The following is a 26,420-nucleotide window of genomic DNA, read 5'->3' on the forward strand; positions in this document are numbered from 1 at the left end:
CGGTGCTTTGGATGAGACCGTATAAACCGAGGTTTTGTGTCGCAGTAGGCGCTGGCACGTAAAAGATCCCTCACTGTTCAAAGGCCATAAGTGCCAAGCATGGGTCTAAATTTGCAGCCCTCTACAGCCAAGTGGTGTAGTCTCAATATGAGTGAAAATTCTCGAAAGAACGTTACATACAAAAGAGCACATTTATGGAAAATTCAAGTTCCAATCCTTATTTCCTTAACTTCAAATTAAAATGGCTTAGCCACAATGCTTCATATCAGTAAAGTATCTATAAAAATATAATAAGACAATAACATATAGTTTCTCTTAAATTTTGTTAACATGGTTCACCAAATGTAAGGCAAAATATTTCACCAGCACTTCTTTCTCTTGTGTCTTAAAAAGTCTTTAATAAGCTTTTAAAAAGCCCACAGTAATGGATGTCGCAGTGTATTCAACCATAGGCGCTTGGTTTCAGGATTGTGTATTTTTTGTATCATGTGTTTTCCTAGGTGTGTCTGAATACCCGGTACATTTATTAAAATAAAGAAGTCGCTGAAATAAGGACTTTTAAAATCATAAATAATATTTTTGTATATAAGAAGACAAAAGGTTCGACACTCGTCATCTTGGATTCCTGGAGTGCCTCGGTTTAAACGTAATTATATTCAATATCCACACTTCTCCATTGCCTTAAGAGTCCATAAAATATAGCTTTACTATAGTATAAATCGCAAGCAATTGGAAAGGGGGGGGGGGGTCGACAAATTTTCCGACAAAATTCAGACTATACAACTAGCTATACATTTGCTGGAAAATGTATATTTTGACCAATTTTGAACATTTGAAAATGTCTTTGATCATATTCCTCTCAATAAATGTTCAACATTGACAGCTAAAAATGTTATGGTGATAATTTTTATTAATAAATTCATTCCGTGTTCATGAGTGTTTCAGATTGAAGATTTGCTGTTGTTGACTTTGATTTTATTTGTTAGAAGTTAAAGTGCACTAAGAAAATAAAACGTTATTTTTTTATTGCTTCAATAATATAATTCCATATTGATAACATATTTTTTTTAAAATTATGAATAAAAGATCTTAAAAACAACTAAATATTCTGTCTGATTTATTTTTAGTATATTTCTTTTTTTCCCCTAATATTCATAAGCAATTTATAAATTTACGATTTTTTAGGAAGGATTTTATAAGAAGTACATTCAATGGCATGCTGATAGGAATAAAATATTCACTGCACTGGTGTGTTCGGTGAAACGAATACTGAAAATAATTAAGGTTTTGCATTAAACACCATATCTTGCGCACTGCACACTCAAAGCACCATATTTGTCATCAATATTTGCGAGAAATTCGTTTTCCTCTCTAAGTGGATTAGTTGAAAACACAGTCTCTATGTGCCCTATATGTACGTACAGCTTTACATAATATTTTTTATCCATGTTTACAAGTACAGATTACAACACGAGTATAGACAGTCCATGAATGCATTCTAGTCTGTTACTAATTGATACTGAGATGTGAAAATCAACATCATTGATAGCTTTCTGCATGGTGCAAGGGTGATAATAGAAAGACTTGTTTTTAGTTACACTGTCTGAAGTAAGGGTCTAAAAGAAGAAATATTAGTTAATATGGATATTAATTTTATAGAACGTAAGTATATCGTAAATCAATTTTTATGAGAAATTTTCTACTAAATAACTTAATTTCAGTTTGAGTTTTAAATACTTATTAAAATCCCATCTGAGTTTTGAAAATATGTATATATTCAATCACTACATTACATGACATATACTGAATCTTTTTTTAGATATTTGCACCAAAGATGGTTTTTTTTTTTTAATGACTTCTTTGAATTAACACTGCAGCAACTGTTAAATATATGTAGCTAGGTAGTGCAGACTCAAATTATGCAAATAATGGTCATGGAATGGGACCACAAAAAGAAATAAAGGGTTTACATAGATTAAGTAAAAATCAATTTTAAACAAGAGGTTCTGTGAGGAAGCTCACAAAATAATCAGGACGGACCCTCTGATCATAAACAAAGTCTGTATCAAGTATGAGCTTCCAGTTATTCTCCATTACAAAGATATGACTTGAACAAGGATTTTATACTTTTCTGCTAGTAACCTTGAACTTGTGAGAATGACCTAGAATCAAGGTCAGGACACCCCCTCCCTCCCCCCCCCCCCCAAATCATAGGCAATCTCTTTACCAAGCATGAGCTTCTACTGATCTTCCATTAAAAAGTCAAAGTTGGACAGAAATTGTATACTTTTTTCTGGCATTGACTTGCTGGAATGACCTCGGGTCAAAATATGGACATACCTTTGGGTGACAAACAATCTCTGTACCAAGTTTGAGCTTCCAGTGATTTTCCATTACAAAACTATGGCCTGCACAATTTTTTTCCCAGTGACCTTGAACTTGCCAAAATGACCTTGGATCAAGGTCACTACTTATCCCCTAATCATAAGCAATATCTGTACTAAGTATAAGCTTCCAGTGTTTTCTCCATAACAAAGTTAAAGCCTAGACAAGATTGCACGACAGACAAACATACAGAAAGATGGACAAGGGGATTGCTATGTTTACCCCTAAACTTTTATATACAGGAGGTTTAAACAAGAGGCCCATGGGCCACATCGCTCACCTGAGTGACTTTGGCCATGCTGTTCTTTACCAGATTTCCCCACTTGTAATACCTATTGCAGCCCTGCCCTACCCTCGTGGGTCATGATTTGAACAATTTAGAATCTACACTACCCAAGGATGCTTCCACATAAGTTTCAGCTTTTCTGGTCCAGTGGTTATTGAGAAGAAGATTTTTCCTATATATTTCAATGCAAAACCTGGATTCCCTATTGTGTCATGATTTAACAATTTAGAATCAACACCACCCTATCCCCCGGGGGTCATGATTTTAACAATTTAGAATCAACACCACCCCAGGATGCTTCCACATAAGTTTCAGCTTTTCTGGCCCAGTGGTTCTTGAGAAGATTTTTAAAGATTTTTCCTATATATTTCAATGTAAAACTTGGATTCCTTATTGTGGCTCTGCCCTACCCCTAGGGGTCATGATTTGAACAATTTAGAATCTTTACTATCCCAGGATGCTTCCACATAAGTTTCAGTTTTTCTGGTCCAGTGGTTCTTGAGAAGAAGAATTTTAAAGATTTTTCTTATAAATTTCAATGTAAAACTTAGATTACCTATTGTGGCCCCGCCCTACCCCCGGGGGTCATTTTAACAATTTAGAATCTACACTACCCCAGGATGCTTCCACGTAAGTTTCAGATTTTTTTGCCCAGTGGTTCTTGAGAATAAGATTTTTTAATGACCCCACCCTATTTTTGTCTTTTCTTGATTATCTCCCCTTGTAAGGGGACTTAGCCGTTGATTTTAACAATTTAAACTCACTCCCCTTCACCCAAGGATACTTTGTACCAAGTTTGGTTAAAATTGGCCCAGTGGTTCTTGCGAAGAAGTTGAAAATGTGAAAAGTTTAAAGACGGATGGACGGACAGACGACGGACAACTGGTGATCAGAAAAGCTCACTTGAGCTTTCAGCTAAGGTGAACTAAAAATATTGCAAGTTTGGAAATTTCTCAAAATTCAAATTGCCTACATGCCATTTTTTTCTTTAGATCACAAACTTGATTATGCTAAATAGCATAAATTTAGCAAAAAGCCAAAGTTTTTTTTTCTCTTGGTTTACAATCCCGCCGACCTTAATTTCCACCAATCAAGAAAATAAGAATAATGTCTTTGTTCCGACATATTTTTCTGGATTTTTCTCAGCTGAACTGGGGATTTTAAAATTTGGAATGCATCTTAGTCAAAAGTTTTAATAGGTGACCGTAAAAAAACACATGCAAACCAAAAATGGCGGTTCTATCATACAACAAGGTAATTCCTCACTGAAAGCAATGACACATAGTTAAGGAGGCTGGGGGGTCAACAAATTAACCATCAGATATAACTTAATTTTTTAGGTATGATATCTTAAGCTATCAACTATCATTTGGCAAACAAAAATTTCATACATTTTAGTTTTAAAATTTGATCATTTTTGTATATCTTTATATGGAGCTCTTCTTCTAAAGGAGATCAATATAGTCTGAAAATGGCCACAACGACCCAGCCCTCTAAAAGAACTTTTTCTGCATGGAAAAGTGAATAAAATCTTGGATGCATGGTGCCTTTCTCCAACTGAAATGTCTCAATTGGCTAAATTCAAACTGTAATATTGGAGAGTGCATGCCCAACACTCACCTAGCAGATAAACCTACAGATAATAGGCCAATTTTGATGTTGAGAGATACATTTTGGTTGAAGTAAAGCTGACTGGTATTTCACTGGATCAATTCAAATATGTACAAAATATTTGTTTGTTAATTTATGGAATTCATTTTAAAATACATTTGCAAATTTGATACTCAATTGAGATCAAAGCCCTCTGTAAGTAAATAATTAGCATTGCATTAAAACAGAATACAAATGAATACATAAAATACATAATAATTTGTATAAAAAAAAATACTGCCATTTTGGTCCTGACATGCACACGAGGGTGACTACAGAGGTTTCTTCCTCTTTTTTCAAGATATAATTTTGTGTGTGTGTTTTTTTACTTGTTAATTTCAAGTCTCCTTTCTAACATAAAACCAGAGAAGAGTCCAGACTATGACTTGCTTCTCTGTCAGTCTGTCTATCTGTCCATATAGAACACAGGCAAAATTTATTTAATTACTTGAAATTAATCATTTGCTATGTTTACATTTCAACACACAGGATTTTCTCATTGTTATTATAATTTTAAAAATAATGTTTGAATATTTCAATCTATTAAACTTATTGATAAATGGATGTTTATTGTTGGTGATCAAAATTACAATCGTATGTGTAAAATCCGGTCCTACCTTTAAAGAATCTTGACATTATACAAGTGTCTTACCTTTGTAAGTCCACACGGAGAAGATTGATCCTTCTTGATTGTCTTTCTCTTTACTGACAACATCTTCAAACTTCTTAGTCATGTCCAAGACAAGGATGAAGAAGGCTTTTGGTGTTACGTAAATTTGGTGACAAGCATAATACGCTAACTGGCCAGCAAAATCCAGCATGCTTACTGATGGTAACTTCTTTTTATCAGACAAGATTTTCTGAAAAATTTCATCTTTCACCATAGCTGAAGCTTCTGAGGAAAGAAGACTGGCCATTACCTCTACTGTATTCTCTTCTTCTGTGCCCTCAGTTGGTGAACTAGACATTTCCACATTCTCTTCTTTCTCTTCTTCTCGGCTATAAACTACTTCAGTGTTTTTATCAGTACTTCCTAGTTCCAAATTGTCTTCTTTTCCATTTGTATTGGAGACAGAAACTGCACTGCTTGGGTCTGGTTTCAGATCTGCAGCGTTTATCCTGATAAATGTCTTCAATGGTGAGTCATCATCAGTCACTGTAAAAGAGGAATGTTGTTATTTGGTAAATGTTTTCATTTTAAAACACATCATAGAGTAATTATATATGTCTATTTTATCACAATTGAAGATTGACAACAAACATTCTACTGATCGTATTATATCTTGTATTTCTATATATGTGTTCATAATTAAACAATAAAATTCTTTATCATATGATGATGATTGAATAATTTCCAGCTCTCTGGTTGGCTGCGCCAGATCAAACATTGTAAAAACTAGAAATATGTCCATAGGACATGAACAGTCTTCACGAAAACTCATGATCAGTGGTCCAAAGACCATTTTGATGTCGGGTCAATGAAAATTAAAATTCAAGAAGTCTGATGGGCTTGGAGATTCTTAAAGTCATAGACAGTCAAAATATATTTAAACTGTCTTGCTTGCGTAAATTAGAGTAAAAATACCCGGGTATGAGGCAATGCTAATTGCACATACCTGGAATAAACTTAAAAAAGACCGTTTTTTTTTTTACTCGCAAAACTTGGCGACCACAGGTCGCTTTTAACTCGAAATTTCTGTTTTTAATTCGCATTTAGCGAGTATTTCCCGTTAATTTCAACCCCTGACCTGATGATGCTTTCATATCAATATAACAAATGGCTTTGCTGTTCTTGAGCAGCAGATATTTTCCCATATATTCATTTGTAAAAATTTGATCCCCCATTGTGACCCCACCCTACACACTACCCCAGGGTGCCTCCATACCAAATTGACTACTGTAAACCAACTTTTATTCGCGTGCGAGAAATTTTCGCGAGGTTCGCGGGAGTCTCGTCAACGCGAATATTTCTCGCCGCGAACCGGTCCTAAAAGTCTCTGTGTCTATTAACAACAGATCCAAACAAGAGGCCCATGGGCCACATCACTCTCCTGAGTAACTTTGGCCATGCTGTTCTTTACCAGATTTCCCCCTTGTAATACCTACTGTGGTCCCGCCCTACCCCGGGGATCATGATTTGGAACAATTTACAATCTACACTACCTCAGGATGCTTCCAAATAAGTTTCAGCTTTATTGGTCCAGTGGTTCTTGAAAAGAAGATTTTTAAAGATTTTTCTTATATATTTCAATGTAAAACTTGGATTCCCTATTGTGTCCCGCCCTACCCCTGGGGGTCATGATTTGAACAATGGATGCTTCCACTTAAGTTTCAGCTTTTCTGGCCCAGTGGTTCTTGAGAAGAAGATTTTTCAAGATTTTTCCTATATATTTCAATGTAAAACTTGGATTCCCTATTGTGGCTATGCCCTACCCCCGGGGGTCATGATTTTAACAATTTAGAATCTACACTACCCCAGGATGCTTCCATATAAGTTTCAGTTTTTCTGGCCCAGTGGTTCTTGAGAAGAAGATTTTTCAAGATTTTTCTTATATACTCCAATGTAAAACTTGGATTCCCTATTGTGGCCCCGTCCTACCCCCGGGGGTCATGATTTGAACAATTTACAATCTACACTACCCCAGGATGCTTCCACATAAGTTTCAGCTTTTCTGGCCCAATGGTTCTTGAGAAGAAGATTTGTATAGATTTTTCTTATATATTTTAATGTAAAGCTTGGATTCCTTATTGTGGCCCCACCCTACCCCCGGGGGTCAAGATTTGAACAATCTAGATTCTACCCTACCCCAGGATGCTTCCAAATAAGTTTCAGCTTTTCTGGCCCAGTGGTTCTTGAGAAGAAGATTTTTCAAGATTTTTCCTATATATTTCAATGTAAAACTTTGATTCCCTATTGTGGCCCCGCCCTACCCCCAGGGGTCATGATTTTAACAATTTACAATCTACACTACCCCAGGATGCTTCCACATAAGTTTCAGCTTTTCTGGCCCAGTAGTTCTTGATAAGAAGATTTGTATAGATTTTTCTTATATATATTTCCATGTAAAACTTTGATTCCCTATTGTGGCCCTGCCCTACCCCCGGGGGTCATGATTTGAACAATTTAGATTCTACACTACCCCAGGATGCTTCCAAATAAGTTTCAGCTTTTCTGGCCCAGTGGTTCTTGAGAAGAAGATTTTTCAAGATTTTTCCTTTATATTTCAATGTAAAACTTTGATTCCCTTTGTGGCCCCACCCTTCCCCCGGGAGTCATGATTTTAACAATTTAGATTCTACACTACCCCAGGATGCTTCCATATAAGTTTCAGTTTTTCTGGCCCAGTAGTTCTTGAGAAGAAGATTTTTCAAGATTTTTCTTATATATTCCAATGTAAAACTTGGATTCCCTATTGTGGCCCCGTCCTACCCCCAGGGGTCATGATTTTAACAATTTAGAATCTACACTATCCCAGGATGCTTCCACGTAAGTTTCAGCTTTTCTGGCCCAGTGGTTCTTGAGAAGAAGATTTTTTAATGACCCCACCCTATTTTTGTCTTTTCTTGCTTATCTCCCCTTGTAAGGGGACTTGGCCCTTTATTTTAACAATTTACACTCCCCTTCTCCCAAGGATACTTTGTACCAAGTTTGGTTAAAATTGGCCCAGTGGTTCTTGAGAAGAAGTTGAAAATGTGAAAAGTTTACAGACGGACGGACAGACGGACGGACGATGGACAATGGGTGATCAGAAAAGCTCACTTGAGCTTTCAGCTTCTTGAGAAGAAGATTTTTAAAGTTTTTTCTATATACTCTTTTGAAAAACTTTGAGCCCCCATCCTATCGGGGGGGGGGGGGGGGGGGGGGAGAGAAAGGTTATGACTTGAACAAACTTGAATCTACACTACCTGAGGATGCTTCCATATAAATATGACCAATCATGGCTCTGCTGTTCTAAAGAAGATTTTTTTAAAGATATTTTCCTATATATTTCTCTGTAAAACTTTGTTCCCTCATTGTGGCCCCACCCTACCCCCAGGGGTCATGATTTAAACAAACTTGAATCTACACTACCTGAGGATGCTTCCATATAAATATGACCAATCATGGCTTTGCAGTTCTTAAAAAGAAGATTTTTAAAAATATTTTCCTATATATTTCTCTGTAAAACTTTGATTCCCCATTGTGGTCCCACCCTAACCCATGGGGTCATGATTTGAAAAAAATTGAATCTACACTACCTAAGGACGTTTCCACATAATTTTCGTCTTTCCTGGCCCAGTGGTTCTTGAGAAGAAGATTTTTAAATGATGCCATTATTTTTTCACTTATTCCTAATTATCTCCCCATGAAAGAGGAGATGGCCCTTCATTTGAACAAACTTAAATCCCCTTCACTCAAGGATACTTTGCGGCAAGTTTGGTTGAATTTGGCACATTGGTTCTTGAGAAAACAGGGCTCTCACACCCATTTTTGGTACTGGGGCCTGGGCCAATGGAATTGGGAAAAAAGCGGTGTTTTTATAAAAATTGGGAAATTTTTACCAGTCATAATTTTAACTCTTAAAACAAGAAAAATCAAATAAACACAGAATAATCATAGAAACTGAAAACAAATCATCTTATTTATTCAAGGTAGATCTTAATTAGACATGTAATTGACTGTTCAGATGTTTAGAACTTTAAAATAAAATGTTTGTCTTAAGATGTCCTGAAATGCTCTTGGGCTCTGGTCAGAACTTTAAATGTTTGTCTTTGGATGTCCTGAAATGCTCTAGGGCTCTGGTCAGCTGCCTTGGAGTCAAGCACCCATTGGATTCTGACACAATTCTTATAATGTTGTCCAGACTCTCTTGTTTAAGACAGCTCCTCATGGGTGTGCAAACTGTGTTCATAAGAGAAAACAGCCGTTCCACACATGCAGTGGAACTTGGAATGAGGCAGGACAACAAAACCAGGTGGTACATGGCAGGATAAGAAGCACGCAAAATATCATCCTGGAACTGTCTAAGTAAAAAGTGTGGGTCTGCTAACTCATCCTCAGAAGCTCTCTGTCTAAAACAAAAAAAATGAAAGGGTCAATTTGAAGACTAACAACAATTAATTTAACATTTGATTTTGGAAACTTTAATAAAATTAAATTTGAGTTTTTTAGTCTCTGCCTCTTTCAACTGTAGTACTTTTCATAATTTATTAATTAATATTTATAATAATATTAAATTCAAAAACAAATTCCAATTAAAATATAGCAAGTGAATTAATTACCATTGGGTTTGAACTTTTACTTTGTATTTTAACTAGTAAAAATTTTAATTATAAATAATACACTGTTGTGATGTAATAAATTGTTATTAATAATTTAAATCTTAAAGTTAGTAAAACAAACATGCAGCTGCACATTTAAATCTGACCTGAATATTGAATCCAGAAGAGCTGCAAACTCAGTGCAAAGTTTTACTAATTGTAAAACACTTACAGTCCTGGTACTTTAGACTGATTTATGATAAACTGAGATCTAATTCAGTAGCACTGAAAGTTAAAATTAAAATAAACAATATCATAAGATAACATTGAAACATTGATATTTCTGAATAAAAAATACAAAATTAACATCAACATGAAAATATAACAAGAAGTTGGTAAGTAAAAATAAAACAAAGTGGTTTAATTTAACAACAAACTCCATCAAATAAACATAAGGATACCTCATTAAAAACATCTGGTGTTTAAACCCAGCAAACTGTTGCTTGAATGTTTCCTCAGAAAAGACAGGCTGGGAGATTGTCCTATGTCCCTTGAATACATCCTCCAGTGCATTACCATAATGTGAAGCTAAACATCTTATTTCCTCCTGCACAATGTTAAGATACTAACTTTAATTTTTTTATGATGAAATTTAATCTTTGGAAAAGTTTTTTTTAAATACCACTCTGGGGCAATACACTGTACTGGAAAATGAAATAATTTTTAATTCATGTTTTTTTTAATAATATATCAATTGATTTTTGAACCTACCTCTCCAAACTCTGCTAATTCAGCAACAGTATTGGGTACCTCTTTTAGTTCAAATACCCTTAACCCAGCCAGCACTGGAGAACAATGAAATCCATCTTCAATCTCATGTATAAGGGCAAGGATGAGAGGGACTGCCAGTTCAGCTACAACCTGGGTCATGGTATATACATTCTCCTGTTGCCTAAATAGTATTTTATAAATAATCATATTAATATTAACAGAAGACAAGTTAATATAAATGTACCAATATTAATATTCTTTCAAAAATATGAAATATTAAATAATTTACCGGAGTCTTCTTGCTAACTCTGTCCTATCATCAATTTCGGCCCAATATGTTGGAAGTCTGGAGAAGTGTAAGTCAACATCAGGATCTGCAACATTGCCTTCAGCACACACTCTGTATCTTTCTGTTAGATGGTGCAGTTCATCAGTGAGTTCCTAAGTAATAAATTATTGTAAAATTGTATTTAATATTACTTGGTAATCCTCTGAGGTAGAGTATTAATTATATATATAGTTTTTTCTATTTGAATTATACATAATATGATACCTTGACTTTTATATTCACTCTGCTGAAATGAACATCTCCTTGTAAATAATCACTGAAGATGACGACCGGCTTAAGTGCATCACAAAGGACTTTTGCAGCAGCAATGGTCTTCTTATCTGTGAGCATGTTTCTATAACCTAGAATCTCAGGTTCTTTTTTTGCCTCATATATTGCATCCAAAGAGTCCAAAATTGAGGAATACCTATGTAGAAGCCGAACACACGCACGCCCATGACTTAACCATCTGGTAGCTGCAGCCGTAATAAACTTGAGTTTTTTCTGATGGTATGTTTCTTGCATTTCCTCAAAGACTGCATATCTCTTTGGAGAATAGTGGAATAATTTCCATATCCCAAGTAGTAGAGAGTCAAGCTCTTCGAGGACTGGAAAATCCTTTATGAGATGTTTCACGCACAGAGCAAGTTTATGGTTTCTGCAGTTAATGTACATTTGGTGAGGAACCAGATGACGAAAGCGTCGCTGAACACCTAAAATAGAGGTTTCTAATTTTATTATAAAATATTATAATATAGGGTACCCTGGTTATGAACTACTTCTAGTCACTGTCTTACTGTCAGAACGAAATTAAATAACTTACTATGAAATAGTTTACATTATATTACACTACTATTCACCAAGAAAATAAACTACAAATGTAGTGGCTGTGCTGAACTAAAAGTTAATATTTACCAGTGTTTACTCCACTCATGACATTGCAGCCATCGAAACCAACAAAGATGGCTTTACTAACGTCGAGTCCTTTGGCTATCAAAATTGATTCAAGGCTGGATGTCAGGCTCTCTGCATCAGTGCACTGAAGTTTAAGCAGTCCCAAAAATATTTCCCTAATTTTTCCACTATCAACAAAACTGATGACAGCAAACTGCTCCCTGTTCGCATCATCTGCTGATTCATCGGCTAGTAGGGAATACCACCCAGCTTCTCTTATTGACTCCAGAATCTCACTCTCAATGGAGAAGGAAAGAGAGGAAACAATATCTTGGACAGATGATGGTGAAGTATAAGTGAGGGTTGGGTGGTAAACTAGGTGATCTGCTACAGGTTTGTAATTCAACTCATCTCCCAAAAACTTGATCATATCTTTCAAGTTATCAGTAATTGCCCATCTCTTATAGAGCATAAATATGGCAGTCTTGAAGAGAGTTCCAAAGTATTCTAGATTTCTCTTTTTGTCTTGTTCTTTTAAGGCATCAATTTGTTGTTGAAGCATTTGTAATATTGATGGACTTTGATCAGACTTACCAGAGCTCAGGTATATAGACTCTGCTTGCTGGTGGGCTTCTGATTTATGATGCTTCTCTAATTTTCTTGTTGGGTGAGTTCCCAGGCTCCTAACTCCACCTGTTGCAAACAGACTAGTTGCAGAAGTGTCACTTTTACAGTCACCATACCGAAATTCGCAGTACTTACAAAAGTAAGCTTCCTTTGCTGCACTGTGGTACAGCCACGGAAAAGTCAATTCATGAGAAATAGCGGACTTTTTTCTGCTATCACAGTGTTGAATTTTTTATTTTCTGGGTGGTTCATAGTCATCTGTATCTGTGTCATTCTTCGCTGAGCTCTCGGGATTTGCTTCACTCTGAATTACCTCCAACTCCTTGCTCTGTACAGGGTCGGTCTGAATTTCCTCGCTTTCATTTTGCTTCGCGATCGTCTTTTCCTGTTCGGTTGGCAGGGTTTCAGTAACCACTAACTCAGAACGAGATTCTGTTAATTGTTGAGCGGCAGCCTGTTGTTTAAACAAAGTGTCTATTTTCTTACATTTGTCAGTTGTCTTAGTAGAAATCTTTTTTCTATAGTACTTCGCATTATGCGACATGTTTGTGAATAAACAAGTCGTACCTAAGAGAATTCGTAATTTACTATAGTCGACTAGCATATATATACGAATTACCAGTTTACAACACGGAAGTGTTTTCTTCATATCTTCACAGTGCTTTTACGACTGTCAAAAATATGAGTTTTATTTTTTTTACAGTAATAAATTTAAGCAATCATACATTGGGAATTTTTACAGTCAAATTTGGGAAAAAAGGTGCCTTTTTCACGTTGGGAACGGAGCCGAATATCGGCCCCAATTATAGAGAATCGAGAGCCCTGGAAGAAGTCGAAAATGGGGAGGGGGTCATTCATGATTTGAACAAACGTGAATCTACACTACCTGAGGATGCTTCCGTATCAATATGACTAATCATGGCTTTGTTGTTCTTGAGAAGAAGATTTTAAAGATATTTAATATATATGTTCTTTTGTAAAACTTTGATCACCCATTATGGCCCATCCTACGACTGGAAGATGCTTAGAACAAACCTGAATCTACAAAACTTGGGAATGCTTCCGTATCAATATGACTAATCATGGTTTTCCTGTTCCTGAAAAGATTTTTAAAGAATTTTCCTATATATTCCTATGTAAAACTTTGATCCCCCATTGTGGCCCCACCCTACCCCCGGGGGTCATGATTTGAACAAACTTGAATCTACACTACCTGAGGATGATTCCATATCAATATGATTAATCGCGACTTTGTTGTTCTTGAGATGAAGATTTTTAAAGATTTTTTTCTATATATTCCTATGTAAAATTTTGATCCCCCATTGTGGCCCCACCCTAACCCCCGGGGGGTCATGATTTGAACAAACTTGAATCTACACTACCTGAGGATGAGTCCATATCAATATGACTGATTGTGGCTTTGTTGTTCTTGCGAAGAAAATTTTTCAAGATTTATTCTATATATTCCTATGTAAAATTTTGATCCCCCATTGTGGCCCCACCCTAACCCTAGGGGTCATGATTTGAACAAACTTGAATCTACACTACCTGAGGATGATTCCATATCAATATGACTAATTGTGGCTTTGTTGTTTTTGAGAAGAAGATTTTTAAAGATGTTTCCTTAATATACCTTTGTAAAACTTTGATACCCCATTGTGGCCCCACCCTATCCCCGGGGGTCATGATTTGAACAAACTTGCATCTACACTACCTTAGGATGATTCCATATCAATATGACTAATTGTGGCTTTGTTGTTCTTGAGAAGAAGATTTTTAAGATTTTTTTTCTATATATTCCTATGTTAAACTTTGATCTCCCATTGTGGCCCCACCCTAGCACCGGGGATCATGATTTGAACAAACTTGAATCTACACTATGTAATGAAGGTTTCAACTTTTCTTGCCCAATGGTTCTTGAGAAAAAGATTTTTAAAAGATGACACCAAATTTTCACTAATTCTTAATTATCTCCACTTCACCTAAGGATGCTTTGTGGCAAGTTTGGTTGAAATTGGCCCAGTGGTTCTTGAGAAGAAGTCAAAAATGTGAAAAGTTTACAGACGGACGGACAGACGGACGACGGACAAAATGTGATCAGAAAAGCTCACTTGAGCTTTCAGCTCAGGTGAGCTTATAAAAAACATCTTGAATACCTTCTTTGAAATTTAGCCAAACACAAATTTGATGTCAAGCTCACCTGAGCCAAAAAATCAAGTGGGCATCTCTATTGGAAAAGTGGCCTGCTTCTGTCATTTATCCTATGAATATGTATCAGAAATTATTTTTACCTTCTAAAACTCCATCTTTAACAATGAAGAGATGTTGATGGACTTCCAGTCCCCTGGTGGACTCTGTAACTTCACTGACATTTTGACGTTTCCCTCTTAATCGCTTCAGCAGTGTTGTTATTCCCCTGGATGACTTTGTAGCTTCGCTGACATTTTGACATTGCCCTCTTAATCGCTTCAGCAGAGTCGTTTTTCCTGCCTCAGCACACCCAACAAGTATCCCTCTGGCGTGGAAAACAGTTGTCTTCTCCTTCCTCAGAAACTTCTTCAACTCATCAACTTCATTTATATCATCACTGTTTGGATCTAAACAAAATTAAACATGTTCTTAGAGTAATCGGCCGAACACATGCATTAAGGAGAATTTGACATTTTGTTTTAATGCACAATATAGGAATTTCAGGAAAAAAAATGTTAATATTCTGTTAGTTTCAAATTTTATCTCTCTAATTCAGTTCAAAAATATTATCTGGTTATTTTTGTTGCTTTGTTCCTCATCATGCTCATGGGCTAAGAACAAGGTATGAAATTAAACAGTCATTTCAATTTCATTTTAACTTGATAGTGAAATGATGCAGAATTATAGAAAATAGATGTGATCATTCATAATCATTTTTGGTATTTCAATATACATGTATTTGTTTCTTTTGTAAAAAATAAGAAATTCCTGTGTGCAGTCTACAAATATCATGAATTATAAAGGAAAAACTATTTTTGTAGCAGAAAAATAGTTATTAATTTTTTTTTTACTTTTGAAATAAGAAATTTAACTATGCGTCATCTAACCAGCCTTCAGAAGTTTTAAGGTGGTATGGGATACCAAACGAAACTTCTCCTACATATTTATACACCCAAATTAGGAAGATTTGAAATACCCCACACCTTTCAGTATGTTAAGTTGTAATTTTAATAATTTTTTTATTATTTTAATGAGAAATACAAAAATGATTTTTTTCTTGTATAATTCTTTTTTCATAAGCTTAATATTATAGGCAGACGTTTACTGATATAAAGTGTATATAAAAACAAAAATGACAAGAAATATGTCTTAGTATTTTTTTTAATTTTCAACAAAAAATTTGTGTTAAAAACTTGGAAAACTTTATTTCTTGAAAACAGACGGATAACATTTCATGAAAGTCTACAATTAGAATGTATCTTAATATGTTAGCAAAGTGAAATAAACAAATCAGGGATGGGGTCAATTACTTTAAAAAGTAATTAATTAAATTACAATTACTTTGACTTTTTCTTCAATTAAATTACAATTAAATTACAGGCTTTCTAAGACATGAAATTAATTAAATTACAATTACTTTGCAAAAGTAATTAATTAAATTACAAATTACATTTTTATGTTTTTTTGAAAATTTTTATAATCCTTTTCAATGAATATACAGAACATCATTTATTTGTATATAAGCTCAGCCTCTGCACAAACAGTACAAGAAATAATATGCTATAGGCATTGTGTATCATAATGTGGTTTAATTTATAACATTTATTTACAATACAATAAGAATCTCTTAAAGAACTATCCGAGATCAGTTTGATGCAGTTTCCACCACACAAAATCTATATGTACACAAATTGCATGGCTTATGATATTTGATTAAAAGTGAGTATTTTAATAGAGTAAAATGAGTCGCAACTGTAACCCCTTAAATTAAATATTTCCTTTGAAGGTAACCTGAACATCTCAAATTGCTATTTATGTTGAACAATTTTACTTCATAAGTCAGAATTGTACAGATGGAAAATTCATTCATAAAAATCTGTTTAGATGTTAAAATAATTATCAAATTGAAAGTATTTCTTTTCTAAAGCTAGCGGCGCATTTTAAACTGAAATAATTATCTCCACTGGCTTTGTCTTCTAAATCATGGAATGAATATATCTTTAGAGGAGTTGATTTGTTTTGATTGCAATTTAAAGCTGTGATCTGGAGGGCAATTATCTCTTCCCAACAAGAGAGAACTCTAACTTAGTGACACACACCTTCCTTTTCTTTATTATTGATCAAACAACAAAGATTGAAATACATGTACAACAAATGTGTGTTGCATAGCTGAATAGACCTAAGAAGGGTGGTTCAAAATTCATATTTATAAACATAGATCAAAAAATTCAAAATTAACATAATGATTAGAAAGAAACTAGTTTATTATTATCAAGCCAATCATTTAATTATTTATTTGTAAGCATTAACCTAAGATTTTCTTTAATTGAAGGATTGAGGATATGTTTTAACAATAAAATAAAAACCAGTAAAATGGGGAGGTAGTGGTAACGATATATCATGAATATATCATGAATGTGTATTATATAAAGTAATTGAATGTAATTGAAAAAGTAATTGAAATTACATGGTATTTTTTCAGTGTAATTAATTAAATTACAATTACAAGTAATTGAAAAAATGTTCAATTACAAATTACTTCCAATTACTTCAAAAGATGTAATTAATTACAGTCAATTACAATTACTTTTTTCAATTACCCCATCCCTGAAACAAATTGAAAAAATATATATAAATGGAAAATATAAAATGCATTTAAAATTTTTTGAACTAAAAGATCCGATCGGAAGAGTTATCCTTCTTTATTTTCCAAGGGTTGAAAAAACCTGGGTGCTATTTCAGAAATGATGAGCATTTTTTCCCAACCATAAAAAAATCGTATTTTGTAGTTTTCAACTTTGAACTGTTTTGCAAACTATGCATGGACAATCGCTTTAGAGGACGTGTCTTGTTCAGAGCAATGGCATTCATCTAAACGTTTTGGGACGATATACAACAGCTAGCTGATTTGTGACCAAACAGTTACTTCTTGAATTAAATGACAAAGAAGTCCAGCTCTGGTTAACGTGATAATCGATTGGTGATAATTCAGCACAATATGAAGTAATCGCACTTATCCATGCCTCACCGCACACATGGTACTGTACAGTTATTCAAACAATTGAAATACAGCTTTTGCTTAAAAGTGTTCAAAAGCAGCAATGTTGAAACTACCTTTTACAGGGGTTTGCTTTTTAAATGTCCGTTGTACAATTATAAGTAAATTTATATACTTGCGATTTTTTTGTCAATTTTTACTTAAAATGCCGACTTGTGAGAACTGGCATTGAAACAGGCTTCAGAGTGTTCTTTTCAACGGTGTATCTACAAATTTTGATCCGATAATAAGCACTCATGCAAATCAAAACAATACTTCAAACGGAAATACGTCATAATGTGGAGGTATCCCATACTACCTTAAAAACAATAAACCATTGTCCAAGAACATAAAAAGTTTAAAACAACAAGAGGCCCATGGGCCACATCACTCACCTGAGCACACTGGCTAGGGGAAAAAAAAGCAAAAATCATTTCAGTATTGAAAAGTTTATCGGGGGGGGGGGATTTTAAACTACCTGATGATGCTTTCATATCAATATAACAAATGGCTTTGCTGTTCTTGAGCAGAAGATTTTTTCCCATTTATTCATTTGTAAAAATTTGATCCCCCATTGTGGCCCCACCCTACCCCCGGGGGCCCTCATTGAAAAAATTTCATTCTACACTACCCAAGGATGCCTCCATATCAATTTGACTAATCATGGCTTTTCTGTTCTTGAGATTTTTTCCTATATATTCCTCTGTAAACTTTGATCCCCCATTGTGGCCCCACCCTACCTCCAGGGGTCATGATTTGAACAAACTTGAATCTACACTACATGAGGATGCTTCCATATAAATATGACCAATCATGGCTTTGCTGTTCATAAGAAGATTTTTAAAGATATTTTCCTATATATCTCAATGTAAAAATTTGATCCTCCATTGTGGCTCCACCCTACCCCCAGAGGTCATGATTTGAACAAACCTGAATCTACACTACCTGAGGATGCTTCCATATAAATATGACTCATCATGGCTTTACTGTTCTTAAGAAGAAGATTTTTAAAGATATTTTCCTATATATTTTTATGTAAAACTTTGATCCCCCATTGTGGCCCCACCCTACTCCCGGGGGTCATGATTTGAACAAACTTGAATCTACACTCCCTGAAGATGCTTCCACATAAGTTTCATCTTTCCTGGCCCAGTGGTTCTTGAAAAGAAGATTTTTAAATGATGCCATTATTTTTTCACTAATTCCTAATTATCTCCCCTTGAAAGAGGGTGTTGCCCTTCATTTGAACAAATTTGAATCTTCTTCACCCAAGGATATTTTGTGGAAAGTTTGGTTGAATTTGGCCCAGTAGTCGAAAATGTGAAAAGTTTACAGACAGACGGACAAATGTGATCAGAAAAGCTCAATTGAGCCTTCGGCTCAGGTGAGCTAAAAAGTTGACACGAAGAAAGGTGAGGAGAGAAAACATTGATTTATGTCATATTTTTGCCCCCCTATATCACTTTTATGGTTGACGTAGCACGATACAATGGAACTATTCAATTTTAATGAACATGAGCCAACCCAAAATTGTACACCTTATTTTCCAAGATTTTAAAAGATAAATTGAAAATTAATAATCATTTGGTTCTTGTGGAGGTTTTTTTTTTACTTCTTTACATAATATTTCCATCCATTGAATATTTTCTCCTTTATTTCTAAAGAAAACCATTGCATACCATATGCATATCACCTGTACAGATTTCTTTATCGGTGGCTGTTCCATCAATGAAACATACTATGACGAACATATCAATAAGGCCAAATAAAAAAATATGTGTGGTTCCGGTTACCCGACCTTCCCTATTTTATACCCCCGACCCTAAACTTTTTTTTGGCAATTTTCATATTTTTTCCGGAATTTTCCCCCATTTCCATCAATGGCTCCGGTTTAAGTTTTAGTTTCAGCAATGACGGCCTCCTTGCAAAACATAGTGCTAGTATTTAATAGTGTTAAATCCAAAGCAAGCTAGCATGTAGGTGTCCCCTACCAATATTGACTAGTATATTATCACACCACATCTAAATGTGATTTGAAAAGCAGTGATAGGTATTATTTGGAAAAATTAAGAAAATCATTTTGTTTAAAAAAAAAAAAAATCCCTACCTACCTACCCTAATTTTTTTGGAAGTGTAACCGGAACCACACATATTTTTTTGTTTGGCCTAATACAATAATAAATCTTTTTAATCCTACTTTAAATGATTATTTATACAGATATAAATATAAACAATAAAATGTCTTTCTTTGGTTGTTAGTACGGGAATTAATGTCACAGCTGTTGCAGAAAAAATACATAACCCGCGTAAGCATTTTATTGTTTAAATAAATACAGAACAAAAAGGTTTGGTACATTAAACAAGAGGCCCATGGGCCACAACGCTCACCTGAGTCAATATGGCCCTGCTGTTTTTCATCAGCAGATTTCTTCTCCTATATTTCTCCTATATATTCATATATAAAGCTTTGATCACCTGTTCTAAGCATACCCTACCCCGAGGTGCCATGTTTTGAATGAAATTGAATATAAACCTTCTGAGGATGCTTCTATCTTCATATAACTAATCATGATTTTACTGTTCTTTAAAACATTTTAAATATGTCTAACACCCTACCCTGGGGGGGGGGGGGGGTCATGATTTGAACAAACTTGAATGTACACTACCTGAGGATGTGCTTCCATATCAATATGACTGATCATGGCTTTGTTGTTTTTGAGAATGAAGAAGATTTTTAAAGGTATTTCCTGTATATGTTCTTTTGTAAAACTTTGATCCCCCATTATGGCCCCACCCTACTACTGGAGGATGCCTTGAACAAGCTTGAATCTACAATATTTGGGGATGATTCCATATCAATATGACTAATTGTGGCTTTGTTGTTCTTGAAAAAGAAGATTTTTAAAGAATTTTCCTATATATTCCTATGTAAAAATTTGATCCCCCATTGTATCCCCACCCTACCCCCGGGGGTCATGATGTGAACAAATTTGAATCTACACTACTTAAGGGTCCTCCACACACCCCCAACTTATGTTTTCATATTACTGAGCATTACTTTTAACAAGTATATCAACCTTTAAAACCTGGCCAGGAATTGAAATATAATTTATACTGATTTTTTAAAAATTTAATTTCATAAGTTTTAAGATTTTTTCCCCACTGAGTTTTGATAAGTAGCACAACAAATTTGGTGTTTTCCTGGAATATATTATTAAGCCTAGAAAACAACCACAAAAACTTAATTTTATCAGTGAACATATTTTTTACAAAAATTAATAAAAGTTATGAAAAATAGATATAACTCATTTACTCTAAAATACATGGAGAAAAAAATATGGAAGACTCCTGATAGTATAGAAGAAACATTAATGAATTAAATTACGACAAAAAATTGAATTAAAATCAAATTTATTGATTAAAAAAAAAATATTTTCAAAATCTGTGGTATCAAAGTTCCTTTTTAGAGTTATCTTTCCTGTTACCGAGGACTCAAAAATTTTGGTAAGTCTCCGCATACGTCATCATACATGTACTCAGTAACTCGTTATTAACACAACTGAACAGGACAGATATAAAATGAGCAAAAATAGAAATGCACACTTTATAAATATCTATAAACACACAATGAGATAGGTATTATTGAAACGCACAAATCAGTGTGCAATAATATCAACTTTTCACAACAGTCTGTTACAGACCTTGTTGAAGATATCGCAATGGATTTAGTAGCCTAGAAATATAAATAAACTTTAACGTTTTCGAGTAGATATACCTGTTATTTACGAATCATTATGCTACAACAAATTCAAACGTCTGCTGTTTTTTATTGAAAAAATCGACACTTTTTCTTCTTTCGGTCACTCCGTGATCATGCCATGTGTTCATTGTTTATCATAGGGTGTCGCTCTCGGTTGACTGCATACTCTTCCTTTGGCAAAACCTTTATAAGTAAAACGTTTATAAGACTCTCTTACAGGCGGTGCCAGTCAAATCGTCAGTGTACAAACTATATAAAACCGGAAGTAAAAGCATTTTTTCTCTATATACGTCACAAGTCACGGGGTGTGGAGGACCCTTAAAGATGATTCCATATCAATATGACTAATTGTGGCTTTGTTGTTCTTGAGAAGAAGATTTTTAAAGATTTTCCGTATATATTCCTATGTAAAAGTTTGATCCCCCACTGTGGTCCCACCCTACCCCCAGGGGTCATGATTTGAACAAACTTGAATCTACACTACCTGAGGATGATTCCAAATCAATATGACTAATTGTGGCTTTGTTGTTCTTGAGAAGAAGGTTTTTAAAGATTTTCCGTATATATTCCTATGTAAAAGTTTGATCCCCCATTGTGGCCCCATCCTACCCCTGAGGTTATAATTTGAACACACTTGAATCTACACAACCTGAGGATGATTCCATATCAATATGACTAATTGTGACTCTGTTGTTCTTGAGAAGAAGATTTTTTAATAATATATTCCTTTATAAAACTTTGATCCCTCATTGTGGCCCCACCCTACCCCCAGGGGTCATGATTTGAACAAACTTGAATCTACACTACCTGAGGATGATTCCATATCAATATGACTAATTGTGGTTTTGTTGTTCTTGAGAAGAAGGTTTTTAAAGATTTTCCCTATATATTCCTATGTAAAACTTTGATCCCCCATTGTGGCCCCACCCTACCCCCGGGGGTCATGATTTGAACAAACTTGAATCTACACTATGTAATGAAGGTTTCACATAAGTTTCAACTTTTCTGGCTCAATGGTTCTTGAGAAGAAGATTTTTTAAAGATGACACCAAATTTTCACCAATTCTTAATTATCTCCCCTTGGAAGAGGGCATGGCCCTTCATTTGCACAAACTTGAACCCCCTTCACCCAAGGATGCTTTGTGGCAAGTTTGGTTGAAATTGGCCCAGTGGTTCTGGAGAAGTCAAAAATGTGAAAAGTTTACAGACGGACGGACAGCTGGACGGACAGACGGACAGCTAGACAGACAGACTACAGACAAAATGTGATCAGAAAAGCTCACTTGAGCTTTCAGCTCAGGTGAGCTAAAAAGTACTGAAAGAAAATGTTTAAGTAGCATGATATAGTGAGACACCCCCTCCCCACCCCCACTTCCCCAGAAAAAAAGTATGTGGGGAGGGGGGTAGGGGGGTATAACTATATACTTCTGAATTTGGTTTCACTTTTAATCTGCAAAAATTCCATGTAATATACATGTAAAATGTCAACCCAGTACACAGTGTAGATTTACTGAACACCTGTTACAGAAATACACAGCATTCCTAGACACAGCTGTGTTAATATCAATGGTGTCTATATCTAACTGTCAACATTGTACAAAATGTTTGTAGTCAATGTGATGGAATTTTGTTTGAATGGAGTATTTAAAGAACTGCATATCAACTATTGATAAGAACTAGGACAATCCCCCCTCCAACCCCCCAATTTCCACCCCCTCGCCCCTGCCCCCACCCCCCATTTTACAACCATTTTTTCCATTTCATGACATTTTTAGTGACCTTTTAAGTTAACCTGCAAACCACCCAATGTATTCATTTCCTGGCTTAAGCAGAGGACTATAAAATCATGTCAACCCAAATAGAAGACAGAACCAACTAGAACTGTCCAATAGGGACAAATACCCCCCGCTGGGTTTTTCAGAGAAAGTACCAAATCACTAATGTTTTCTAGATGTGAGAGGTGTTCACAATTTCCTTAAACATTTCCAGTGAAAATTTAATTACTCATTATATTTTTTATATGTCCTTCTTAAGACGGGACATATTATGTTATAGCGCTCATGTCCCTCCGTCCGTCTGTTAGCTTTTTCATGTCCGGCTTATTATTTAGTCTTATTTTTTTCATTATGTTCTTTACAGCAATCTGTAACAAGAAAAATTCCACCTCTCCCATGGGTGTAATGATCAGGCACTGGTCAAGGAAAATTTTGATAGCAGAAAATTGCATGTCAAATTAGAGATAAATTAATGAGTTTAGTGTGAGGTGATAACTGGTAGAGCATCTCTGATCAAGCAGGTGTTATCTACATCTCTTGGGAAATGGGCAAAAGGAATCAGTCTCTTAATTAATTGCTTGTGTTGTATTGAATTGTTCTTGTTGGCTAGTCTTACTTTCAAGATAAATTTGATGTAATTAAAACTAATTTGATATTGTTTATAATAATTAAAACTTATATGATATTGTATAATATAATTTAAACTAATTATTTATTGTACATTTTTTATTTGAATTTTTATATCTTTACAACAAATTGCAGATTGCCTTGTCTCACTAAGATGTCATTCGACCAATTGAATCTAAACTGTTTATGATAATTTAACAATATTTGATGGGCGTATAATGCTGTGGTGGGGCACTTTATTTTAATGAATGAAACTAAGGTGCAGCCTAATAAAATATCAACACTAATAATTACAGTGTTTTTTATTACATTGAAAAAATAGTTTGCAACTATCTGTCATCTTTGTGAGACATGACACTCTGCAAATTGATTGTTGAAAAAAAAAATATCATAATTAATAATACAAAATCAAATTGATTTTAATACCTTTATATCAAACTCATTTTAAAAATAAAAGGCTGGTTTTAGTAACTATGTATTTTGACAGACATAAATAACAATTAAGAGACTTAGACAACAGAGATCTTTATTTCTTTCTGCCCAATTCCCCGGAGATACAGATAAGACCTGCCTGATCAGAGATGCCCTAACAGCTTCCCACACTGAACTCATTAATTAATCTTTAACTGGATGCATGTCCACTCATTACTCCCAAGGGACAAATGGATTTACACTATCTGCTGTGTAATGTAAAAACTGTTTTTAATACTTTGTGGGGTTTTTTTTTAGTTCTAATGAGTAGTTTTAAGCTGTAGTTCACATTTTTGTACAGATGTTCTAGATTCTATGTCTCAAACCTTAGACATGAACCCGAAATGACTAAGTCAATAAAAATTTTAAAAAAACACCTGTAAAATGCAGAAAAATTATCAAATAATGTTGAAAATACCAGGTGCACATCTTCATATGGTAAATAATAAGTGTACAAATTTTCATACAAATCTATGCAATAGTTTCTGGGAACAGATCCAGACAAAACCACATAATAAAAATGAAAAAACACCTGTAAAATGCAGAAAAATTATCCAATCATAATGAAAATACCAGGTGCACACCTTCATATGGCAAATAATAAGTGTACAAATTTTCAGACAAATCCTTCCAACAGTTTCCAAGAAATGGTCAGGACAAAATCTCGTCTACAGACAGACGGACAGACAGACGGACAGACAGACGGACATGCTGATTCCAATATACCCCCCCTAAACTTCGTTTGCGGGGGGTATAATGAGAGTTATACAACAAATAATTTGTCAGCCAGGGAACTGAACACTTTATATTACATTTTACATGATGTAGGACAGAAGCTATGTTAAGTCTCATCAGCACAAAATCTGGAGTAGTTTGTCAAACACAACAAAGTTAACAACTAAAACTAAGTACATATTAAAATAACCCGAATTAAATCTTAAGTATATTATCTGAAAATTATATAGCTATTAATTACAACTTATAAATTAATATCCTAATCTTATAAACATTTCTTGTGAATTAATGCAACAAGTTAGAATTCAATTAACCATGTCATGTAATTACACATAAAACTATCAGTATATTCATTAATGTCTTATAGTTACACATAAAACAATGACTATAATATATTGTACACACTAAACATTGTAAAAGGAAACAGATTAACATACTTTTGTATTACTTACCGGTCAGATTATCCCCTCCATAGATAAGTCTGTATATGTTTACTGTGTTGTTGTTCCATGATCCCACCAAGAACAGGTTAGTGATGTCATCATAACTCAGGCTCCATGGTGAGTCTATCCTGTGTTGTGATGTCAGTATCAATGACAGGAATTGTCCGTCTTTATCAATCATCTGTACTGTGTTGGTGTTATCATCACACACCAGGATGTGTGACAGCGCGTCAGTACAGATTCCACTTGGTGATAGTCGTGATCCTGATGGAGGTCCTGTGTAGGAGAAGCGATGTTTACCTCCCTGATCTGTCACCACTACAGCATCACGGTCCCAGTCAGACACAATAACATCTCCATTGCGGTTCTCTGTGATGTAGATAGGTACTCTATACAGTCCCTGACCTGTATTGTTGTTGTGCTGTATGGTCTGTATGTGTTCTCCTGTGTTATTGTAACGGTTTACCTTGCCTGTATTACCTCTATACATCCCGACCAGCAGGTCTCCAGTGGAGGGGGAGCTGTAGACACACTGTGGTATCCATGGTGCTGTGTTGTACTTTATTAATGTAGTCTGTACTGTGTGATCTGTAGAGAGTTTGTGGATGTTACCGTGACTGTCTATATAAATTAAATCACCGTCCCGAGTCACTGTGTGTACTCCAGCTCCATATTCAGTTATATCAGTCAGATGATGTAGTTTATCACCTGCTGTGTTTGTCAAGATGAGATTGTTATATCTATCACTGATCCAGACCCGGTCTGGTGATACACGGGTAATGTGACAACACTCACTAACACCTGTCACTGTGAGAGATTTCTGTAACACTAATCTATACATCATTGACAGCAGACATTTATTTCATCTTTATCCTGTGGTTTTATAACAGAATCCCGTGTGGATTTCCTCAGTCAGGGAGATTTCTCTGTAAATTACAACATTGTGTTAGAATTATTGACATCAATAACAGGGCTCTCTTACTCATATAAAATTGTTTTGGTTTAAAGAATTTATAGAATTGAATAGAATTAAGTACCAGATAAACATAAATAGAATTAAGTCCCAGATAAACATAAATACCTTTACACTGGGTGCTGAGTGATTTCTATGTTTCAATGCTTTCAAGTGTCCTCAATGAAACCTGTCTAACAAAGTGTAAATTAGAAATTAAAACCACATCAATTGTGAAATACTGGAAA

The 26,420-nt window shown here is 34.8% G+C and overlaps 1 protein-coding gene across 1 annotated transcript in view; it reads right to left on the minus strand.

Annotated features, from left to right (window-relative positions):
* LOC133195445 (uncharacterized) overlaps positions 1 to 26,078 on the minus strand; it is a 47,903-nt gene extending 21,825 nt beyond the window's left edge. Inside the window, exons 1-3 of the mRNA XM_061331288.1 lie at positions 25,230 to 26,078; positions 14,474 to 14,779; positions 4,974 to 5,477 (exon numbers count right to left, since the gene is read on the minus strand). Of these exons, the coding sequence (XP_061187272.1) occupies positions 4,974 to 5,477; positions 14,474 to 14,779; positions 25,230 to 26,064 (1,645 nt within the window). The 5' untranslated portion in view covers positions 26,065 to 26,078. The remainder of the gene's footprint in view (positions 1 to 4,973; positions 5,478 to 14,473; positions 14,780 to 25,229) is intronic.
* Between the last annotated feature and the right edge of the window lie 342 nt (positions 26,079 to 26,420).

The sequence above is a fragment of the Saccostrea echinata genome, unplaced genomic scaffold (genome assembly GCF_033153115.1).
Source record: "Saccostrea echinata isolate AGI-Se365-2 ecotype Australia unplaced genomic scaffold, CSIRO_AGI_Sech_v1 ptg000029l, whole genome shotgun sequence".
NCBI classification, from domain to species: domain Eukaryota; kingdom Metazoa; phylum Mollusca; class Bivalvia; order Ostreida; family Ostreidae; genus Saccostrea; species Saccostrea echinata.